The sequence below is a fragment of the Amblyomma mixtum genome, chromosome 9 (genome assembly GCF_055824585.1).
Source record: "Amblyomma mixtum isolate Tamu chromosome 9, ASM5582458v1, whole genome shotgun sequence".
In the NCBI taxonomy this organism is placed as follows: Eukaryota; Metazoa; Arthropoda; class Arachnida; order Ixodida; family Ixodidae; genus Amblyomma; species Amblyomma mixtum.
Genome location: NC_143020.1, coordinates 60754230 through 60770814, shown reverse-complemented (window position 1 = coordinate 60770814; position 16585 = coordinate 60754230). Strand labels below are relative to the sequence as shown.

Sequence of the window (16585 nt, the reverse complement as noted above, 5' to 3'; positions counted from 1 at the left end):
CAGAGACGTCTAGCTAGACGTCTCTGCGAGGTTTTCGGTTTGCTGGGTTGGTTCAACAGACGTGGGCGGCGTTGCTGTCATGCGTTGCTAGTACATAAGGCCCGACGCCAATAACCTTTCTCTTTCATTCATGCATACAGTTTCATACATACTGTGTGAAACTTGTTGGGTGCGTCGACCTTCATCAAGCCTTCCTTCTTTTTGTCGGCGTACCCAACATCCGCAAAATTTTGACAAGCGAATTGAACTCTACATAAACGAGCATTCACTGCATTCAGCGGCCCTCCCACCGCCTGGCAGCTTCTTGGATCAGTTTCTGAATCGACGCGCAACTGCATTCCTGCAACTTAATGCGCAATGGGTTTAAGTGAGACGAGACTTCGCTCAGTGCGTTTTCGCGCGCTTGAAAACGTAGTCGCCTGGCATCGCTACCCATGCTTCGATCCGACGCCGCTGGTTCGACGCACGAAAGCCCCCTTCCTTTTAAAGCGAAAACTTTACTACGTCATATTTTGCGAGTTTTGCTGACTCCGTCGCTTTGTCCTTCAGCGACCTTCAGCCGCTCCGGAGCTGCGCCGAAACCGATGAAGAGCGGGAGCAAAGGAAAAGTGCGCATAACTGGCCCCCTGGACAGCGAACACCTTACCTAGTCGCGCTTTAATCAACCTACGGCTACGCGGCGGTAGTCGACAGATGTGCGCTGCGTGCGTTGGCATTGACAACGTTGTGGCAGAAACGCGGCACTGAAGCTATACAGGTCGTCGGCGTTGACAACGTTCTGTATTCCGATGATTTTGAGGAAAGGAAGGGCGCATAGAAGCTTTGCTATCGCTAAAAGGCCTCTAAAGCGTGCAGTGGTGGAACAGCGGAGCTCCATGCTTATCCTTATAAATATTCAAAAATTTTCTCAAAATTTATAAGGCAGAAAAAAAATAGCACGCCGCCGGTAGGATCCGAATGCACGACCTTAGCCAGCTCGCTACGAACATAATGGCCGTGTACCTACCTTCTGCGCGTGACAAGAGATGGGGAGCGCAAAACCTTTGTTCAGTATCGGGGGGTTGCAACCACAGCAAAGCGAGAAGGCTCATTTTCGGCGAGAACTCGAGACTTTAGCACCGTTGCTGTAGACAGAGTTCCCTCACCTCCTCCCGCATTTGCAGTCAGGTTGGGTCCTTGCCCTTGCGTAAATTACGTGTGGGTAGCACAATTTTAGAATAGGTTTTCCTATACACAAATAAGGCACATGCATAGCTTTCTCTTAAGTTACCATGTGAACGTGGGAGTTGTATGGCATATAACGACGGAGATATTTATTCCCAGCAACACACCACATTCAGCTGTGGCTTTGAAGCTGGGTGTGTACAAATAAAATCTTGTATTTCCTGACCAATACTCAGAGCGGCGTCGCAGATTATAGAATGCTTAATAGCACTGATAAGGAAAAAATAAACAAGAATAACGCAAAGGCAAACCTTGATAACTGCTTTTGAAATGCAAATTTACTTTGAGAAAATTGCTAAGCATTATAGAAGCCAGAAAGCTTACTTCAATTATTAAAGTAATATAAAGAAAAAGTTTATTCCAGCAAAACACAGACACTGTCTGTTCTCTTGGACACTCTCTTTTCTTGGTCCCTGTGTCGATGCAAGTCAAACTCATGGCAGCAGCTGCCACTTAACACGAAGCTTGTCATCTTCAACAAAGCCGTCTTCCTGGAGATCTGATAGGTAGAGAAACTCTTCTGGAAAATAAGTTAAAGGATTGCTTGAATTCCTTGGCTTTTGGTTGAAGCGGTCAGAACGAAATGGCTGAACCTCAATTTTACGTACAGCGCCACTTTCCGGATGCATAACACTCAGCTTGATTTTGTGCTCCAATGGCCACTGAACAACTTCGTCCATGTCACCTTGGTGCAGCTGTATGCAAATATGCAATTTCACGAAGCGTCCTTCCCTCCTAAATTCTGCCCCGGGTGACAAGTAGTATCCGCGCAGGTACACCTTCCTGCTGTAATAATGACAGGAGTCTTCACGCAGTGCTTTATTTTGGCGGGACTTCACACCTGTCACATAAAATTCGCACCACGATGTTTGCAGCCTCGTGAGTTGAAGCACCTTGGTGATGCACTCCAATGTCTTCTGACCATTTTCTCTCCTTTCAGCTTTGGCTTCGTCAAGTCCATCTCTAATCTGCAAAAGCTTGCCAGCTGTTGCCGTTTTTACATGACGTAACTCATCTTTCACTACTTTTTCTAAACGGCTCATCCCTGTGAAAAGAAGGCTTACTGGATCACTGCGTTGTGTGGTCAAAGATTCCTTGATTTCTGCATTTAACACCGAAAGCTGACACAAGGCTCGTGTCGCGATGTCGCAATTCTGTACTCCAATTGCCAGTCCTTGCACGAGAGATTCTCTGAATGTGTTCATGCCATGACAGATTTCATTCAGCTTGTCACCATGTGCGCTAATATCGACAGTCATTCTTTCCAGATAGCCCTTGAGTTCTCCCGCCTGCCTTTCAAAGGCTTCTCTGAAAGAATTAGGAACTCCAACCTCTTCTTCAGGAACCGAATTAGGAACCAAACTCTCTTCCTCAGGAACTGCATCAGGAACCGAACTCTCTTCCTCAGGAACTGAATTAGGAACCGAACTCTTATCCTCGAGATCGCACTGGCCTTGGAATTCAACCGCAGGATTCGTCACCGAACCGCAGGTGCCCGATCTGAGGTGGGCGCACATGTCCTTGCAAAGGATGCTGGCTGAGCACTTGGGGCAGCAAGTACAGTGGTGTGTACATTCACTATGGAAGTGCTTGGTGATCATGGAAGCAGCTGTGACATGCTGGCAGCCTCTTTCTGCATTCCAGCACTTGACCTGAAAGGCAAAAAGAGAATATTAAGAGAAATGACATTAGTCCTCGGATAGCTAAATTAATCATTTTTCTTGGTAAGGCAAATTACCATGCAGTTTCCTACATTCCTTGGTTAAGCATAGGGACAGTAGGATATATTACATATTTTTTTAACAGCAAAGGTAAAACTAGATAGCTGTAACGTACGAAGTACAGTGATATGGCTAAATTTTCACTTTTATGCATCTAGTCACTAAGAGTCCTGACGCTATTATGTAGGAATTGAATTATAGTGTCATAGATATACTTTCCTGTGCCTGCTCTTGGGATTCTAGCTCTCCCCATTTGTGCTCATTTTTGTCCAACTGGGTAACAGCCAATAGCATGAGCCGATCGCACTGAACAGCATCCATGTCTTTATGTGCATATGCAGCTTATACCCCTGTCACATTAGCAAATTTAATGTCATTCGAACGTAATGGCATTCGATGCATCGAATGTCATTTGGTCTCTTTCGGCGCTACACGGGAAAAAATAATGTCATTCGAAAATGATGGCATCGACGATCAATGAAAAAAAAATAGTCCAACTGAACGACATCAGCACACATAAAAGATGTTTGAAATTGTTGTGCAGTGTTTCAAAAGCGGGTGAGAACATTTGTGCGCCGTATTATAGGCTTAAAATATTATTTGCGGCCATTCTGCACTACTTTAGCCATCAAAAGCCAAGCCAAGTACAAAGCCAACCACAAATCCGATAAATGTAAACAAAGGAAATGGCTGAGATGGTGGCGCGCGGACACGCGCGGAGCTTGGAAATGACTTCCAAAAGGTGAACTGCTCAGTAACGTCTTTTTAACGAACATGGCACGCCAACCAGCAAGAATCGCACATCCCAAAATGACCGACGGTCGCGGGAAAGACGCTGCTTCGCGCTCGGCCGCTGCTGTAGGCTGCTGAGACCGAGAGTAATAGCTATCCACGACAGCCTCTAGTGTGAACAGATTCACACCAACATTAACTTTTTTTCAGCTGAACTAAATAAATGCACTTTCTAGGTTTGGCAGTGTGCACATTATTTTTTCGCGTCGCTTGTTTCTGCTGCGTATCTGGTGTCCAGAGTACGCATTCGGTTCGAGATCGAATTCGAATGAGTTCCCCTAACTCATTCGATGGCGAATGTCATTCGAACCTAATGACATTACATGTTCCCGTGTAGCAGTCGATTAATATCATTAGGTGCTAATGTCATTCGATTCGAATGACATTAAATTTGCTAGTGTGACAGGGGTATTACATGGCTGCATTCAAACAAGGCTAGGGTATCCATGCTATCCGAGTGAGCACAGAATAAGAAGAGGAGGATGCAGTAGACAAAGATGCCTGCTTCCATGAATACACAGACTATGATGGGATGGAATCCAATGGATAACAAGGATTAACCTGTTAGATTTCTGTTCGTCCGTCCGCAGCCAGATTTTATGTTTCATTTCAAAAGAAAATCAATTTACAAGGGTACAATACGCACAGTGCTATTGGACCCATACCCAAAGGCTAGTTTCGGGTCCATCACAATACTGTACATTATAAATGCGGCATGCGAAGACGACACATTGCGTTCATAAAATAAGTCACATTCTCAACACTTTAGGAATAAACAAAAGTAAGCGTACACAACACACACATCCTCATAAAAACAAAAACAATGCACCATAACTTCACATATTCATCCGGAATGTTTTGAAAGATTGCACAAAGTTTGTTGCCAGTTTAATATCATCAGGTATACTACTAAATATTGAAAGGTATAATGAATAACTATAGGACACAGACCTGTACAACAATAGCCAAGTCAAGTCAAGTAGTCTTTATTTCAACACCGCAAAGATGCTAGATGAAAGATGAACCACATCTTTATAAGCAGAGAATGTGTAGACCAGCATATATTGCATACACTGCATGCAAGGCCACATGAGTGGTAGAATAGGTTATCCATGTAATACGGGGGATCTTAGACGAAAACAAAAAGCAGTAGTAGATGAAGCACGTAGCACCAGCAGAATGCATGGGCTTCTGTGGAAGCCCACTAGAACAGGATAGAAACACCAGGTCAAAGCTGACCTGAACTCCGAGGAGCACTGATGTAATTTGAAGTCTCCATTCTACATGCAGCAGGCATGGATTAAAGTGTGCAATCATGGCTGAGTACATACAATGTGGTATTATTAAGATGACCTCACAAGCAGTACATGACAAAGACAGCCCTGGGGTGGTATTCTGCCGGTGTCGCCTTTTGCGACATGTCGCATTAGGGCGGGGCCTAAAAAAGTGCGTACAGTTGCTCGAGGAAACGGAAAACGCCCCTGGCACTTTCGTGTGCGGTGCTTTCATTCACTCCGAGAAGCGACAATTTACCACTGCTGATTCACTAGCAGCAGTAGTTTCGTATCTTTCATAGCAAGAATATTTGCCATCACATGACGTCTAATGTTCAAAAAACATTTGGAAATTTAATATAAACTCGCTTTACTTCATTTAAGTTTATAAAACACCGCGAAAAAGCTCCAAATCTAATTTTGTTTCGTTCCGGATGGTTGTGCTAGGTTTCGGCTGCGTTTCGGGCAGTTGCAGACGGTAGCAGTGTAGCTGGAGGTCCCATTAGGCTTGCGCGCTCCAGAATCGAGAGCGTATCTCAAAAACTAGGCTGAATTGCAGCTTAAACTTTATCGTCAAAGCAAGGTAAGTCATAGCGAAAAGCAACAACACCAGTAGTTGCCGGTAGACATGCCGACCGGAATCGCAAGGACTGTTGAATTGGCTGAAGCGGACGGCTCTTGCTTGGAAGGACGCCGCCATGTTTTCACGCTAAGGGCGCAAAAGCCGCAGCTGCCGATTGCGTTCGTACGCTAACGGTAGCCCGTTGCCCGCGTGAATCGCTTCAGCGCATTCCGTTGTTCGACTAAGCGTAGTAAATTGGGGCGACGTCACGATGACGTAGCAGGAAGGCGGATCCTTGTCGTCACGCCGCCGTCACCGCAGCTCGAGCCAATCAGTGAAGAGCGAATGCGACATGTCGCAAAAGGCGACACCGGGAGAATACCACCCCTGATAGAGTGCATAGGTTACTGTGAAAGTGCGCCGCACAAGGATTATGGCTCATGCACCAGCTGACCTAGATAAGACAAAGCACCTAATCCTCACAAATTCACACTGTAAGGACAACCACATATGAGCATGCTGCATATACAGTTACACAGTTACGAGCATAGGCTATCGTGCTGCAGTTGTAGATGAAGATGACAACATAGAAGAATATGTGCGCTTCTTGGAATTCCCTGAGAGAGGTGCAACGAAGAGGTTCGAATACCTTACTGCATTTTATTCCACATCAGCCTATAACCCTACCGGATTACCCGACTTCATTTCATGCTGAACAGTAATCCAGGTAAAGCAATAGGTTTTTGAAAAACAACCAATTCTGATATTAACAGTGTATGCCAAACGTGCTCCAAGTTGCATGTGGAATACGATATAAGAGAAAGGAAAAGAAAATATATTAACCTTCTAAATCATTACAAAATAGAAACTATTTCATCGGCTCAACATCAATCCCAAATTGGAAACACATAACAAAAGATACTGTGGCTAGTTGTGTTCAAGCTAAGTGCTTTCGTCAGGTGGGAAAACTGCAGACTGCTGTTCAGCAGCAAAGGCAGTTACTGTTCAAAGGCGCTATTATTCAGTGAGCATAACTGTGCCACAATCCTATGCAATCACTTAGACTGCTAATCAAGAAGCTGCACTGTACTGTGCCGTCATGGCTTGCCATGTTACCCGAAACTCGCAGGACATGCCTAGTTCCCGTCATCACCACCATATGGTGCCACTTCTTTGGGACAGCTTGCAAATGTGTGCGGAGGGCTGCGTTTTCACAGAGGTGTCGTGATGGTCAAAGCTTCATTTCACAAAATTTTAAAATATGAATTCAAAAGAGGATGCCATGTTTAGGATCAATGCCAGCAAGTCAGCATTGCTGCGTTTGCCCGACAGGGATATGCACTGACACAAACAATGGAAAACCTCACGTGATGGCAGTTCGCATAGTTCAGCGCCGATGGTAATCACGTTTTCGAAATTCTAAAAACTGATATGGCTATTACTAACCACTGCCTACAATCTCTAATTGCAAGCAGGTGTCTAACTGCAATAGGTAAAAAGTTAATTATCAGATCTTAGTTAAGCCGCTAACTAGGTAACATTAGCAATCTGTTTTCTGATGTCTGTCAATGCAGATATTACGGTAAACCTTCCGAATTGGTAATCTGTCAGTCTTCATGTCAGGTCTGCCGTAGTAGCGTATCGTTAAAAAAAAAACAAAGAACTTACTGACTTCTTCCACTCAATTGTTGTTGATTGTGTTCATGTTGCGAAAATGCTTCTTCTGGGCGGAGAGAGAGAGAGAGAGAAAAGGACGGAAAGGCAGGGAGGTTAACCAGGCGATGCCCAGTTGGCTACCCTACACTTGGGGAGGGGATGTCGAGCTAAACCCAGGCCCTTCTGAGGCCTGCGAAAAGCTTCACACTGATGTATTAAGGCGAAAGCCTTTAATGCCTCATCGTTGTAAGCAGCAGTTGTCGACAGAAAATGTCACGCTTTTCAATTGGTCGAAACGGCCGTGACGTCACAGTGCGCGAATTTCAAACGGGGCCAATTGTACTTTGCCTAGTAACCATGCAACCAATTGAAGGGATCGTATAGTGATGCTCCAAGTAAGTGGGACTGAGCTTAGTTAATTGCTTACTTAACCAATTAGCCTAATTAACCTTTCTAGTCAGACCAGATAAACAAATAAAAACGAGTAGGAAATTGGTCGAGCTCGGGAATCGAACCCCGGTCTTCGGCGTGCGAGACGCGCATGCTATCCACTCCGCCATGCCAGCTCGATGGTTTGGAATGAACTAAGGCGCGTCTAGTGAATACGGTGTCTTCGCTCACTCCCATCCTCCTCCCTTCCCTTCCGGCGAGGTTTAGGTGTCCACCGAGATATGAGAGAGATACATTTCCTTTCCTCAAAAACCAATTTACCGACGAGCAAGGCGTAGAACCGAATGCGCGATGGCGTTCTATGGACTCCCTGGCAGCGTTGCAAGACGCTGTCGCGTTCCACTCTTAGAGGCGAAGCTTAACGTCTTAACCACACATCAGTGACCACACTTAAGGTAAAAAAAGTGCCCCCTTGAATTTTGACGGGTGTCCACCGAGATATGTGAGAAAGTTCTTTCATCAAATACAATTTTCATTTCCTTCATTACGGGCCCTCTTTGTCTTCTTTCACTCCCACTTCCTCCCTTCCTCGACGGTGCTGTTCAGGTGTCCACCGAGATGACACAATTTCTGCGCCCTTTCCTTTTTAACCTCTCCCTCATCAAAATTCCCCCCAAACTGGCACAAATACCAGACCTACATCACACGTTCTATGCAGATGACATCACACTTTGGGTAACCAAAGGATGCGAAGGCTACATAGAAGACACACTCCAAGCAGCAGTGGACATCATTGAGGCATGCGCATGGGAATCCGGCCTCACTTGTTCTGAGCAAAAATCTGAACTTTTAGTGATCCGTCGTAAACAAAGAGGTAGGCGTACCACGACAACCCCCCCGCAAATAAACGTCTATGTTAATGGACGATCTGTCAAAGAGGTACAGACCATGAGAATACTGGGGTTGTATTTACAAACAAATGGAAAGAATACTGACACACTCACTAAGCTAAAACGCACGGTAGAAGCGACGGCGCGATTAATCCGCCGCATAGCTAACCGCAGACAAGGGGTGAGGGAAAGAGATTTATGCCGACTAGTGCAGGCCTTTGCGCTAAGCAGGATACTCTATGCCACCCCTTATCTCAAATTTTCGAAAGCAGAAAAGGACAAATTGGATAGTATGATACGGCAGGCCTATAAGGCTGCGTTAGGACTCCCACTAAATGCCTCAACTGAAAGGCTTATGAGGTTAGGAATACATAACACCTACAATGAACTGAAAGAAGCCCATTTAATGGCTCAAACAGCGCGATTAGCCAATTCCAGAACTGGCAGGAGTATTCTTACCAGGCTCGGAATTAACTTTCAACCTACGAATAACGATGCTAAAGTAGACTTACCCCGCGACTATAGGACGGCCCTACTAATCAAACCACTCCCCAAAAACATGCACCCCTTACACCATGAGGGTAGAAGACAAGCAAGAGCCAAAGCCTTACATAACAAATACAGACAGTGCGCTGGAACACTTTATGTAGATGCAGCAGAATACAAAAATACCAATGCCTTTGCAATTGTGGTTGTGAACGAGAATGGTGACCACATCGTCTCGGCGACAATCAAAACGAAATCCTCTGAAACGGCAGAAGAGGCGGCTATAGCCCTCGCCCTAGCGCATACCCAAGGAAGCATCATCTTCAGCGATTCCAAAATGGGTATCAATAATTTCGCTAAAGGGCGAATTACAAACACCTCCCTTAGAATCCTTAACGCAACCAAATTCTCACCAAATTATTCCGAATTGATATGGGTCCCAGCCCATTCGGGGAATCCGGGGAACGAGGCAGCCCACAATAAAGCCCGAGGTTTCGTCGACCGGGCAGTGGATGAGTCTGGCTCCCTGAATTTCACGAAGGACTCCATGATCACATATCATGATCTCACCAATCATTTTAAACTAGAGAGGAGAATTTTCCCCCCTCCAGACAAAAGACTTAGTAAAGAACAAGAGGTTACGTGGCGTCGTCTACAGACGAGATCGATACGCACCCCATCACTCCTCGCGCGCATTTATCCAGATCTTTACAACCCAAACTGCAAACACTGTGGCCAACGTGCTACCTACGATCACATCCTGTGGGACTGCAAAATAGAGCCACCTCCGGGTGATCTAGTTACAGCTCCTTCTCTCGAGCGGTGGGAGACCGTGCTGGCTAGCTCTGACCCCAGAACGCAAGTTTTGGCGGTGGAGTGGGCTGACAAAGTCGTCGAGGGCTATGTACTCTCGACCACTTAACGCGACCTCTTGCCAAGCTCTTCCCGGCGAATAAAATGTTTTACAATCAATCAATTCTGCGCCATTTCATTTCCTCAAGAAGCGTTGCGTTCAAAGGGCAAGGCATCGCGCCGAACAGGTGGTGGCGTTCCGTGGACTCCCTGCCAGCGCTACATGCTGTCTCGTTCCACACCTAAAGGCGAAGCTTAAGCGTCATTAATTAGCACTTAATTAGTATTCAGGCATTAATCAGTAATTACCCATTAATTAGCGATTTGTCATCACAGTAATTAGTACTCAATTATATGTGACGCCACCAGTTCCACTGTAGCAGTCAAATTGGTGCGGAAAACGCTTTCGCCTCTACGCACTTTAGACAGGCAAAGTGCCCCCTGAATTTTGTCTGCCATCGAACGCCTCACCGCGCATCTAGACGACCGGCACGATAAGCTCTTGAAATCTATGGATAAGCTTAAAGTAAACCAGAAGCTGCTCGACTCCAAGGTGTCTGATTTGACGTCAAGATTAAAAACGCTAGAAGAAAAAGTAGTCAACCTTGAACATTTGCAAGACGAACCTCGCCTACAACAAATGGTTTCTACAGCAGTTCGCACCGAAACTGTCAATCTAGAATCACGACTAAATGAATACGAGGATCGCTCGCGGAGAGATAATTTAGTCTTTTATGGCATTTCTGATTGTGCTGATGAAACTTGGGCGCAATCCGAAGAAAAAATTCGGCAAGTTGTATCAGATAATCTCAAGTTCCAGTTACCAGGAGATGGAATTTCTCGCGCGCATCGGCTAGGCTCGTTCGCTTCGGACAAAAGTAGACCCATTATAGTCCGCTTTTCAGCATTTAAAACGAAAGATGCAATATTCGCCCAAAGATCTCAGCTGAAAGGGTCGGGAATCAGCATGAGCGAAGACTTTTGTAAGGCCACGCGAGCTAGTCGCAAAAAGCTGTTTGATTTCGCGAAAAGTACTGGGCAGAATTATTCCATGAAATACAACAAAGTGGTCATCGACAAGAAAAGTTACATCTACTGCCCCGTCACGGACAGCGTTTGCGAGGTACATGTTGATAGCGCACTCTCCCCGGTCACGGCTAGCTCTGTTAATCCCGGCGCAAGCGCCTCCCCGCTGTCACCATAACAAGATAATATCGAAAGTCGATCCGTTGCAAGCAGCTTTTCTTTTCTTTTTTGCAACATAAGGAGCGTTAGCAATAAACGCGACGCCCTTTTCAGTCTGATCGACACATGCACAACGGACCTGGTTATCCTGACAGAAACTTGGCTCTCTGCTAAAATCAATGATGAAGAAATTTTGAATTGCGCACGTAAATACAAATTCTACAGGTGTGACCGTGGAACTCGACCTGGAGGTGGCGTTTTGATAGCAGTCGCGGACGGCTTGGTTTCCTTTAATGTTCCTATTCTTTGTTCGCTTGAATTGGTTTGTGTGAACATCCGCCTCAACTACAAAGATAATATTTTTGTCGCGTGTTATCGTCCTCCCAATTCATGTAGTAGCTTTTCATCTGCCTTGCATGATGTTCTAAGTAAATTGCACACCAGGTTTCCCTCATCACCCCCTTTCGTTTTAGGCGACCTCAACTTTCCTAACATCACTTGGAACGTACCTTTGCCGTTTGCAAATGACAACTCTGCTGAATGCAGTTCCTTTCTTGAAGTATGCTCCGACTTTAATTTGTGTCAGCTAGTTACTAGTCCAACACGTATTACTCAGTCTAGCGCTAGTATCCTTGATCTAGTACTTGCCACACATCCGGACCTCGTTCAGTCACTTTCTCAGCTTCCTGGCTCGAGTGATCACTCCGTCATACATTTTAATATGCGGAATGATTCCCCTCGCAAGCAAGTAAGCACAAAATTTATTAGGGACTACGGAAGAGCGGACTATGCGTCTATTAACGCAGGACTGGCAGAATTTACAAGTGATTACTTTTCTAGATTTTCTGACAGATCAGTAGAAGAAAACTGGCTTGCTTTAAAATCGAAAATACTGGAGCTTACTAACCGATTTATTCCCCTACGTAGAATAAAAACAGCTCCAATGCACCTTGGTTTACAGCGTCACTGAAGCGATTACTGAACAAAAAAAAGCGTATCTTCCGGAAGGCCAAGTTATCCACGTGCGAAGAAAGATGGGAGGCTTATCATCGCGTGGCAGCAGCGTACACAAACGCACTTTCAATCGCCAAACGCACATTTTTCGAACGCACATTGCCATCGATGCTTGCCTCAAATCCGCGCAAATTTTGGAATGTTGTGCGCGGTGATGACACTACGCAGATTGAATTACTCGCTGCTGATCAATCTGTCGTTCCTCCAGAAAGCTGTTGTACTGTTTTGAATGAAGTGTTTTCAGCGTCCTTTTTGAAAAACGTTCCCTCTACCCTTCCTATTGTGTCTCAGATTGATCACCCATGTATGGATCCTGTCATTTTAGATTGGACCGGTATATGCAAATTAATATCTGGAATTAAGCTTTCTTCCTCACCATGCATCGATGATATTAGTCCGAAATTCCTGAAAAACACTGAAGCGTATTCTGCAGTATTGTTAACAAAACTTTTTTCGCAGTCCTTGCAATGTGGCGAACTTCCGGAGGACTGGAAAGTGGGGAAGGTGGTTGCTTTGCACAAGTCAGGTGACGTTCATTCTCCTACCAATTACATGCCGATCTCACTAACAAGCATTCCCTGCAAGCTACTGAAACATGTAATTTATAGCCATATAGTAACTTTTCTTGAGAGTAACTTTTTTCAGTATTCATCAACACGGTTTTCGAAGGAACTATTGATGTGAAACTGAACTTTTAGCCTTTACAAATGACTTGTTTTCAGCTCTTGATTCTAACTTAGTTATTGACTGCATTTTCATTGATTTCGCCAAGGCTTTCGATACTGTTTGCCGTAGTTTACTACTTCTGAAACTAAGCAGACTTAACATTGATCCGAACGTCTTAAAATGGATTGAATGCTTCTTGTCTAACCGCACACAATTTGTAACTGCTAACGGCCATAGCTCTGATCCTTGCTGTGTAGCCTCTTGTGTTCCACAGGGATCAGTGCTGGGGCCGTTGCTCTTTCTAATTTATATTAACGACTTACCTACTAACATTTCTTCTTCCATAAAACTCTTTGCTGATGATTGTGTTATTTACCGTCAAATTAAAAGCTGTGCTGACCGCCTTACCCTCCAGTCGGACCTTAATCAGATTTCCTCTTGGTGTAACACTTGGCTAATGAAGCTGAATGTAAGTAAATGCAAGTTTATGAGAATTTCCCGCCACTCACCTACTCAAATTTCCTGTGATTATTCACTATGTAATACTCCCTTAACCCATATTTGCACATACAAGTACCTTGGTGTGCATATTTGCAGTAACCTTTCCTGGCAAGCTCACGTGGACTATGTCACAAGTAACGCTAACCGTACTCTCGGTTACTTACGTCGCAACTTTTCTATGGCGCCCACTAACTTGAAACTTATACTGTACAAAACATTAGTCAGGCCAAAACTTGAATATGCGTCGTCTGTATGGGACCCTCCTCTTAACTAATTCTGAAAATCGAAGCCATTCAAAATCGGGCTGTCCGTTTCATTTTCTCTAACTATCATAGAACTGCAAGTGTAACTCAAATGAAAGCAAATTTAAACTTACCGGATCTTACAATTCGTCGAAAAATTTCCCGTCTATGCCTATTTCACAAAATCTACCATTCAAACCATCATCTCAGAGATACGTTGCTTGTACCACCATCTTACATTTCATCCCGCAGCGACCACCAGTTCAAAGTTGGCGGACCCAGCAGTCGCACCAACTTACACTTCGCCTCTTTTATCCCCAAGACTGCTAAGGAATGGAACCACCTTCCCGCTTCCATCGCCTCCATTACAAACGCCGACTTGTTCAAAAACGCTGTAATTGATTTTACATTGTAGTGCTGCGTTACCTGTTCTGTTTTGTTGTGTACCACCCACTCCTCTCTGTAATGCTTCGGCCCTGAGAGTAAATAAATAAATAAATAAATAAATAAATGTATGCTCCCGCCAAGAACAAAGCTAGGTGTCTGCCAACATACTAATAATAATTGATGTGAGTCCGTACTGGGGTGCAACGGCTATACCAAACTGACCTCCATAACGAAGAAATTTCCCAGTACTGTGCACTTCGTTACAAAGGCATCTGACTGTACCAGGTGACTTTGTTTAATGTTTACAGATTTTTATTTTTAAAACAGTCAGAGATACGTCGGTGTAGTCTGCACATGGATTGTACAGCAAGGGAGACAATATGTGCACGATAAAGCTCAACTAAAACAGGATATATAAACTAAAATTAACTAATCGAAATTTATATTCCAGATCGAAATAGTTTTGTCGCGCGAACGTAACACCTGATCTCTAACAACTTGCTAGCGACTGTCAACGCTGCCACGACAGCAGTACTGTTTGTTTGCTGCTTGATATGAGTTCAAAGTTACTTTTTCTTTGGTATGCGGAGATAGGAGCTCTACTTTCTGCGGCGATCACTGCTCGCAGCTCGGTGAAACGGGTAGAAAGAATGAAAGGGGAAAATAGAACGCGCGCCGCCGCTGAGCGCGCGAAAGTCGCGTCGTACGCATACCTCATCCGGCTGCTGCTCACTCTTCACAATCTAAAAACGTTGCCCCTCTACATCGTGCGCACAGAACAACACACAAATCGAAAGCGTTGGTCGTTCTCTGCTTAACATTCATAGGTCACTCTGAATCCTCATACCAATCTGGCGCAGTGGTGCAGCGATTAACGATGAGCCAAGCCATGGCAGGCGGCTGCTCCAAGCATTGCCATCAATGGGACAAGTGAGACCCAAGTTGATCTTCCCGCGCAACCTCTGACCACCAATCATTCAACAGCAACCTGTCACGGCGGGCTGCGAGGCTTCGAACGGTGGCCGACGCCGGATGTTTGTTTTTTTTTTTTCGACATCAAAAAAAGTATGCATACTAACCTCTCTTTTCAGCAGCTGATCTAGAGGAAAGTCCTTCCAGTCCACGTCGTCTTCATCGTTCCACTCGTAGCCGTCGAGAGGACAAACGTGCTTTCCGTCCTGGGCGCACTGCTCGTAGCAAGACTCGCAGAGCACATGCACGCAGGGCAGCAACGCGGTGTTGTTGCGTACCAGTCCGCAGGCGCTGCACACCTTGTTCGGTGGAATGGGCTTAACGAAGCTCAGAGGCCTCCAATCCAGCTCGGGGCTGAAACCGACGAGTGTGTATCGGGCTGTAGCTCCAGCGGAAGACATCGCTTTGTCGTTGTTCTGATCGTCAGCTGCCAACGCTTCGGTCATTCTACGGCGCGCGATCTCCCAAATACTGCGCATGCGCGAGAAAAAAAAAAACTTTATTTTTTGCGTGCACTCTCAAGCCCAGACGCTGCTTGCGTTCCTCCGCCTCGATGACAATTTTTTTTTTTTTAATTTTCAGCGTTGGCGTTCGCGGAAACGCTCGTGGCGCGTTTTTTGAGATCGGAGGCGAAATGCTTTGACGACACCCTTCTCTGCAGCTTACTGCGCGCTCGGCTATCAAGACCTCAGGCCCAAGAGGCCTTCCCAGCAAACCAAAAACCTCTCAGAGACGTCTAGCTAGACGTCTCTGCGAGGTTTTTGGTTTGCTGGGTTGGTTCAACAGACGCGGGCGGCGTTGCTGTCATGCGTTGCTAGTACATTAGGCCCGACGCCGATAACCTTTCTGTTTCATACATGCATACAGTTTCATACATACTGTATGAAACTTAGGTGCGTCGACCTTCATCAAGCCTTCCTTCTTTTTGTCGGCGTACCCAACATCCGCAAAATTTTGACAAGCGAATTGAACTCTACATAAACGAGCATTCACTGCATTCAGTGGCCCTCCCACCGCCTGGCAGCTTCTTGGATCAGTTCCTGAATCGACGCGCAACTGCATTCCTGTCAACTTAATGCGCAATGGGTTTAAGTGAGACGAGACTTCGCTCAGTGCGTTTTCGCGCGCTTGAAAACGTAGTCGCCTGGCATCGCTACCCATGCTTCGATCCGACGCCGGTGGCTCGACGCACGAAGGCCCCCTTCCTTTTAAAGCGAAAGCTTTACTACGTCATATTTTGCGAGTTTTGCTGACTCCGTCGCTTTGTCCTTCAGCGACCTTCAGCCGCTCCAGAGCTGCGCCGAAACCGATGAAGAACGGGAGCAAAGGAAAGGTGCGCATAACTGGCCCCCTGATAGTCGCGCTTTAATTAAGCTACGGCTACGCGGCGGCAGTGGACAGATGTGCAGTGCATGCGTTGGCACTGACAACGTTGTGGCAGAAACGCGGCACTGAAGCTATATAGGTCGTCGGCGTTGACAGCGTTCTGTATTCCGATGATTTTGAGGAAAGGAAGGGCGCATAGAAGCTTTGTTATCGCTAAAAGGCCTCTAAAGCGTGCGGTGGTGGAACAGTGGAGCTCCATGCTTATCCTTACAAATATTCAAAAATTTTCTCAAAATTTACAAGGCAGAAAAAAATAGCACGCCGCCGGTAGGATCCGAGAGCACGACCTTAGCCAGCTCGCTACGAACATAATGGCCGTGTACCTACCTTCTGCGCGTTAGTAAACAAAGAATTAAGACGTTGCTGCGTGACGTGAGATGGGCAG

General features: G+C 45.6%; 1 protein-coding gene across 1 annotated transcript; it reads right to left on the bottom strand.

Annotated features, from left to right (window-relative positions):
- Positions 1-1581: 1581 nt before the first annotated feature.
- On the bottom strand, positions 1582-15281 carry LOC149329243 (TNF receptor-associated factor 6-like). The gene is made up of 2 exons (XM_089562159.1): positions 14922-15281; positions 1582-2876 (listed from the first exon to the last, which is right to left on the bottom strand). The coding sequence occupies exons 1-2, from the start codon at positions 15258-15260 to the stop codon at positions 1659-1661; spliced, it is 1557 nt and encodes a 518-aa protein (XP_089418285.1). The 5' UTR covers positions 15261-15281; the 3' UTR covers positions 1582-1658.
- Between the last annotated feature and the right edge of the window lie 1304 nt (positions 15282-16585).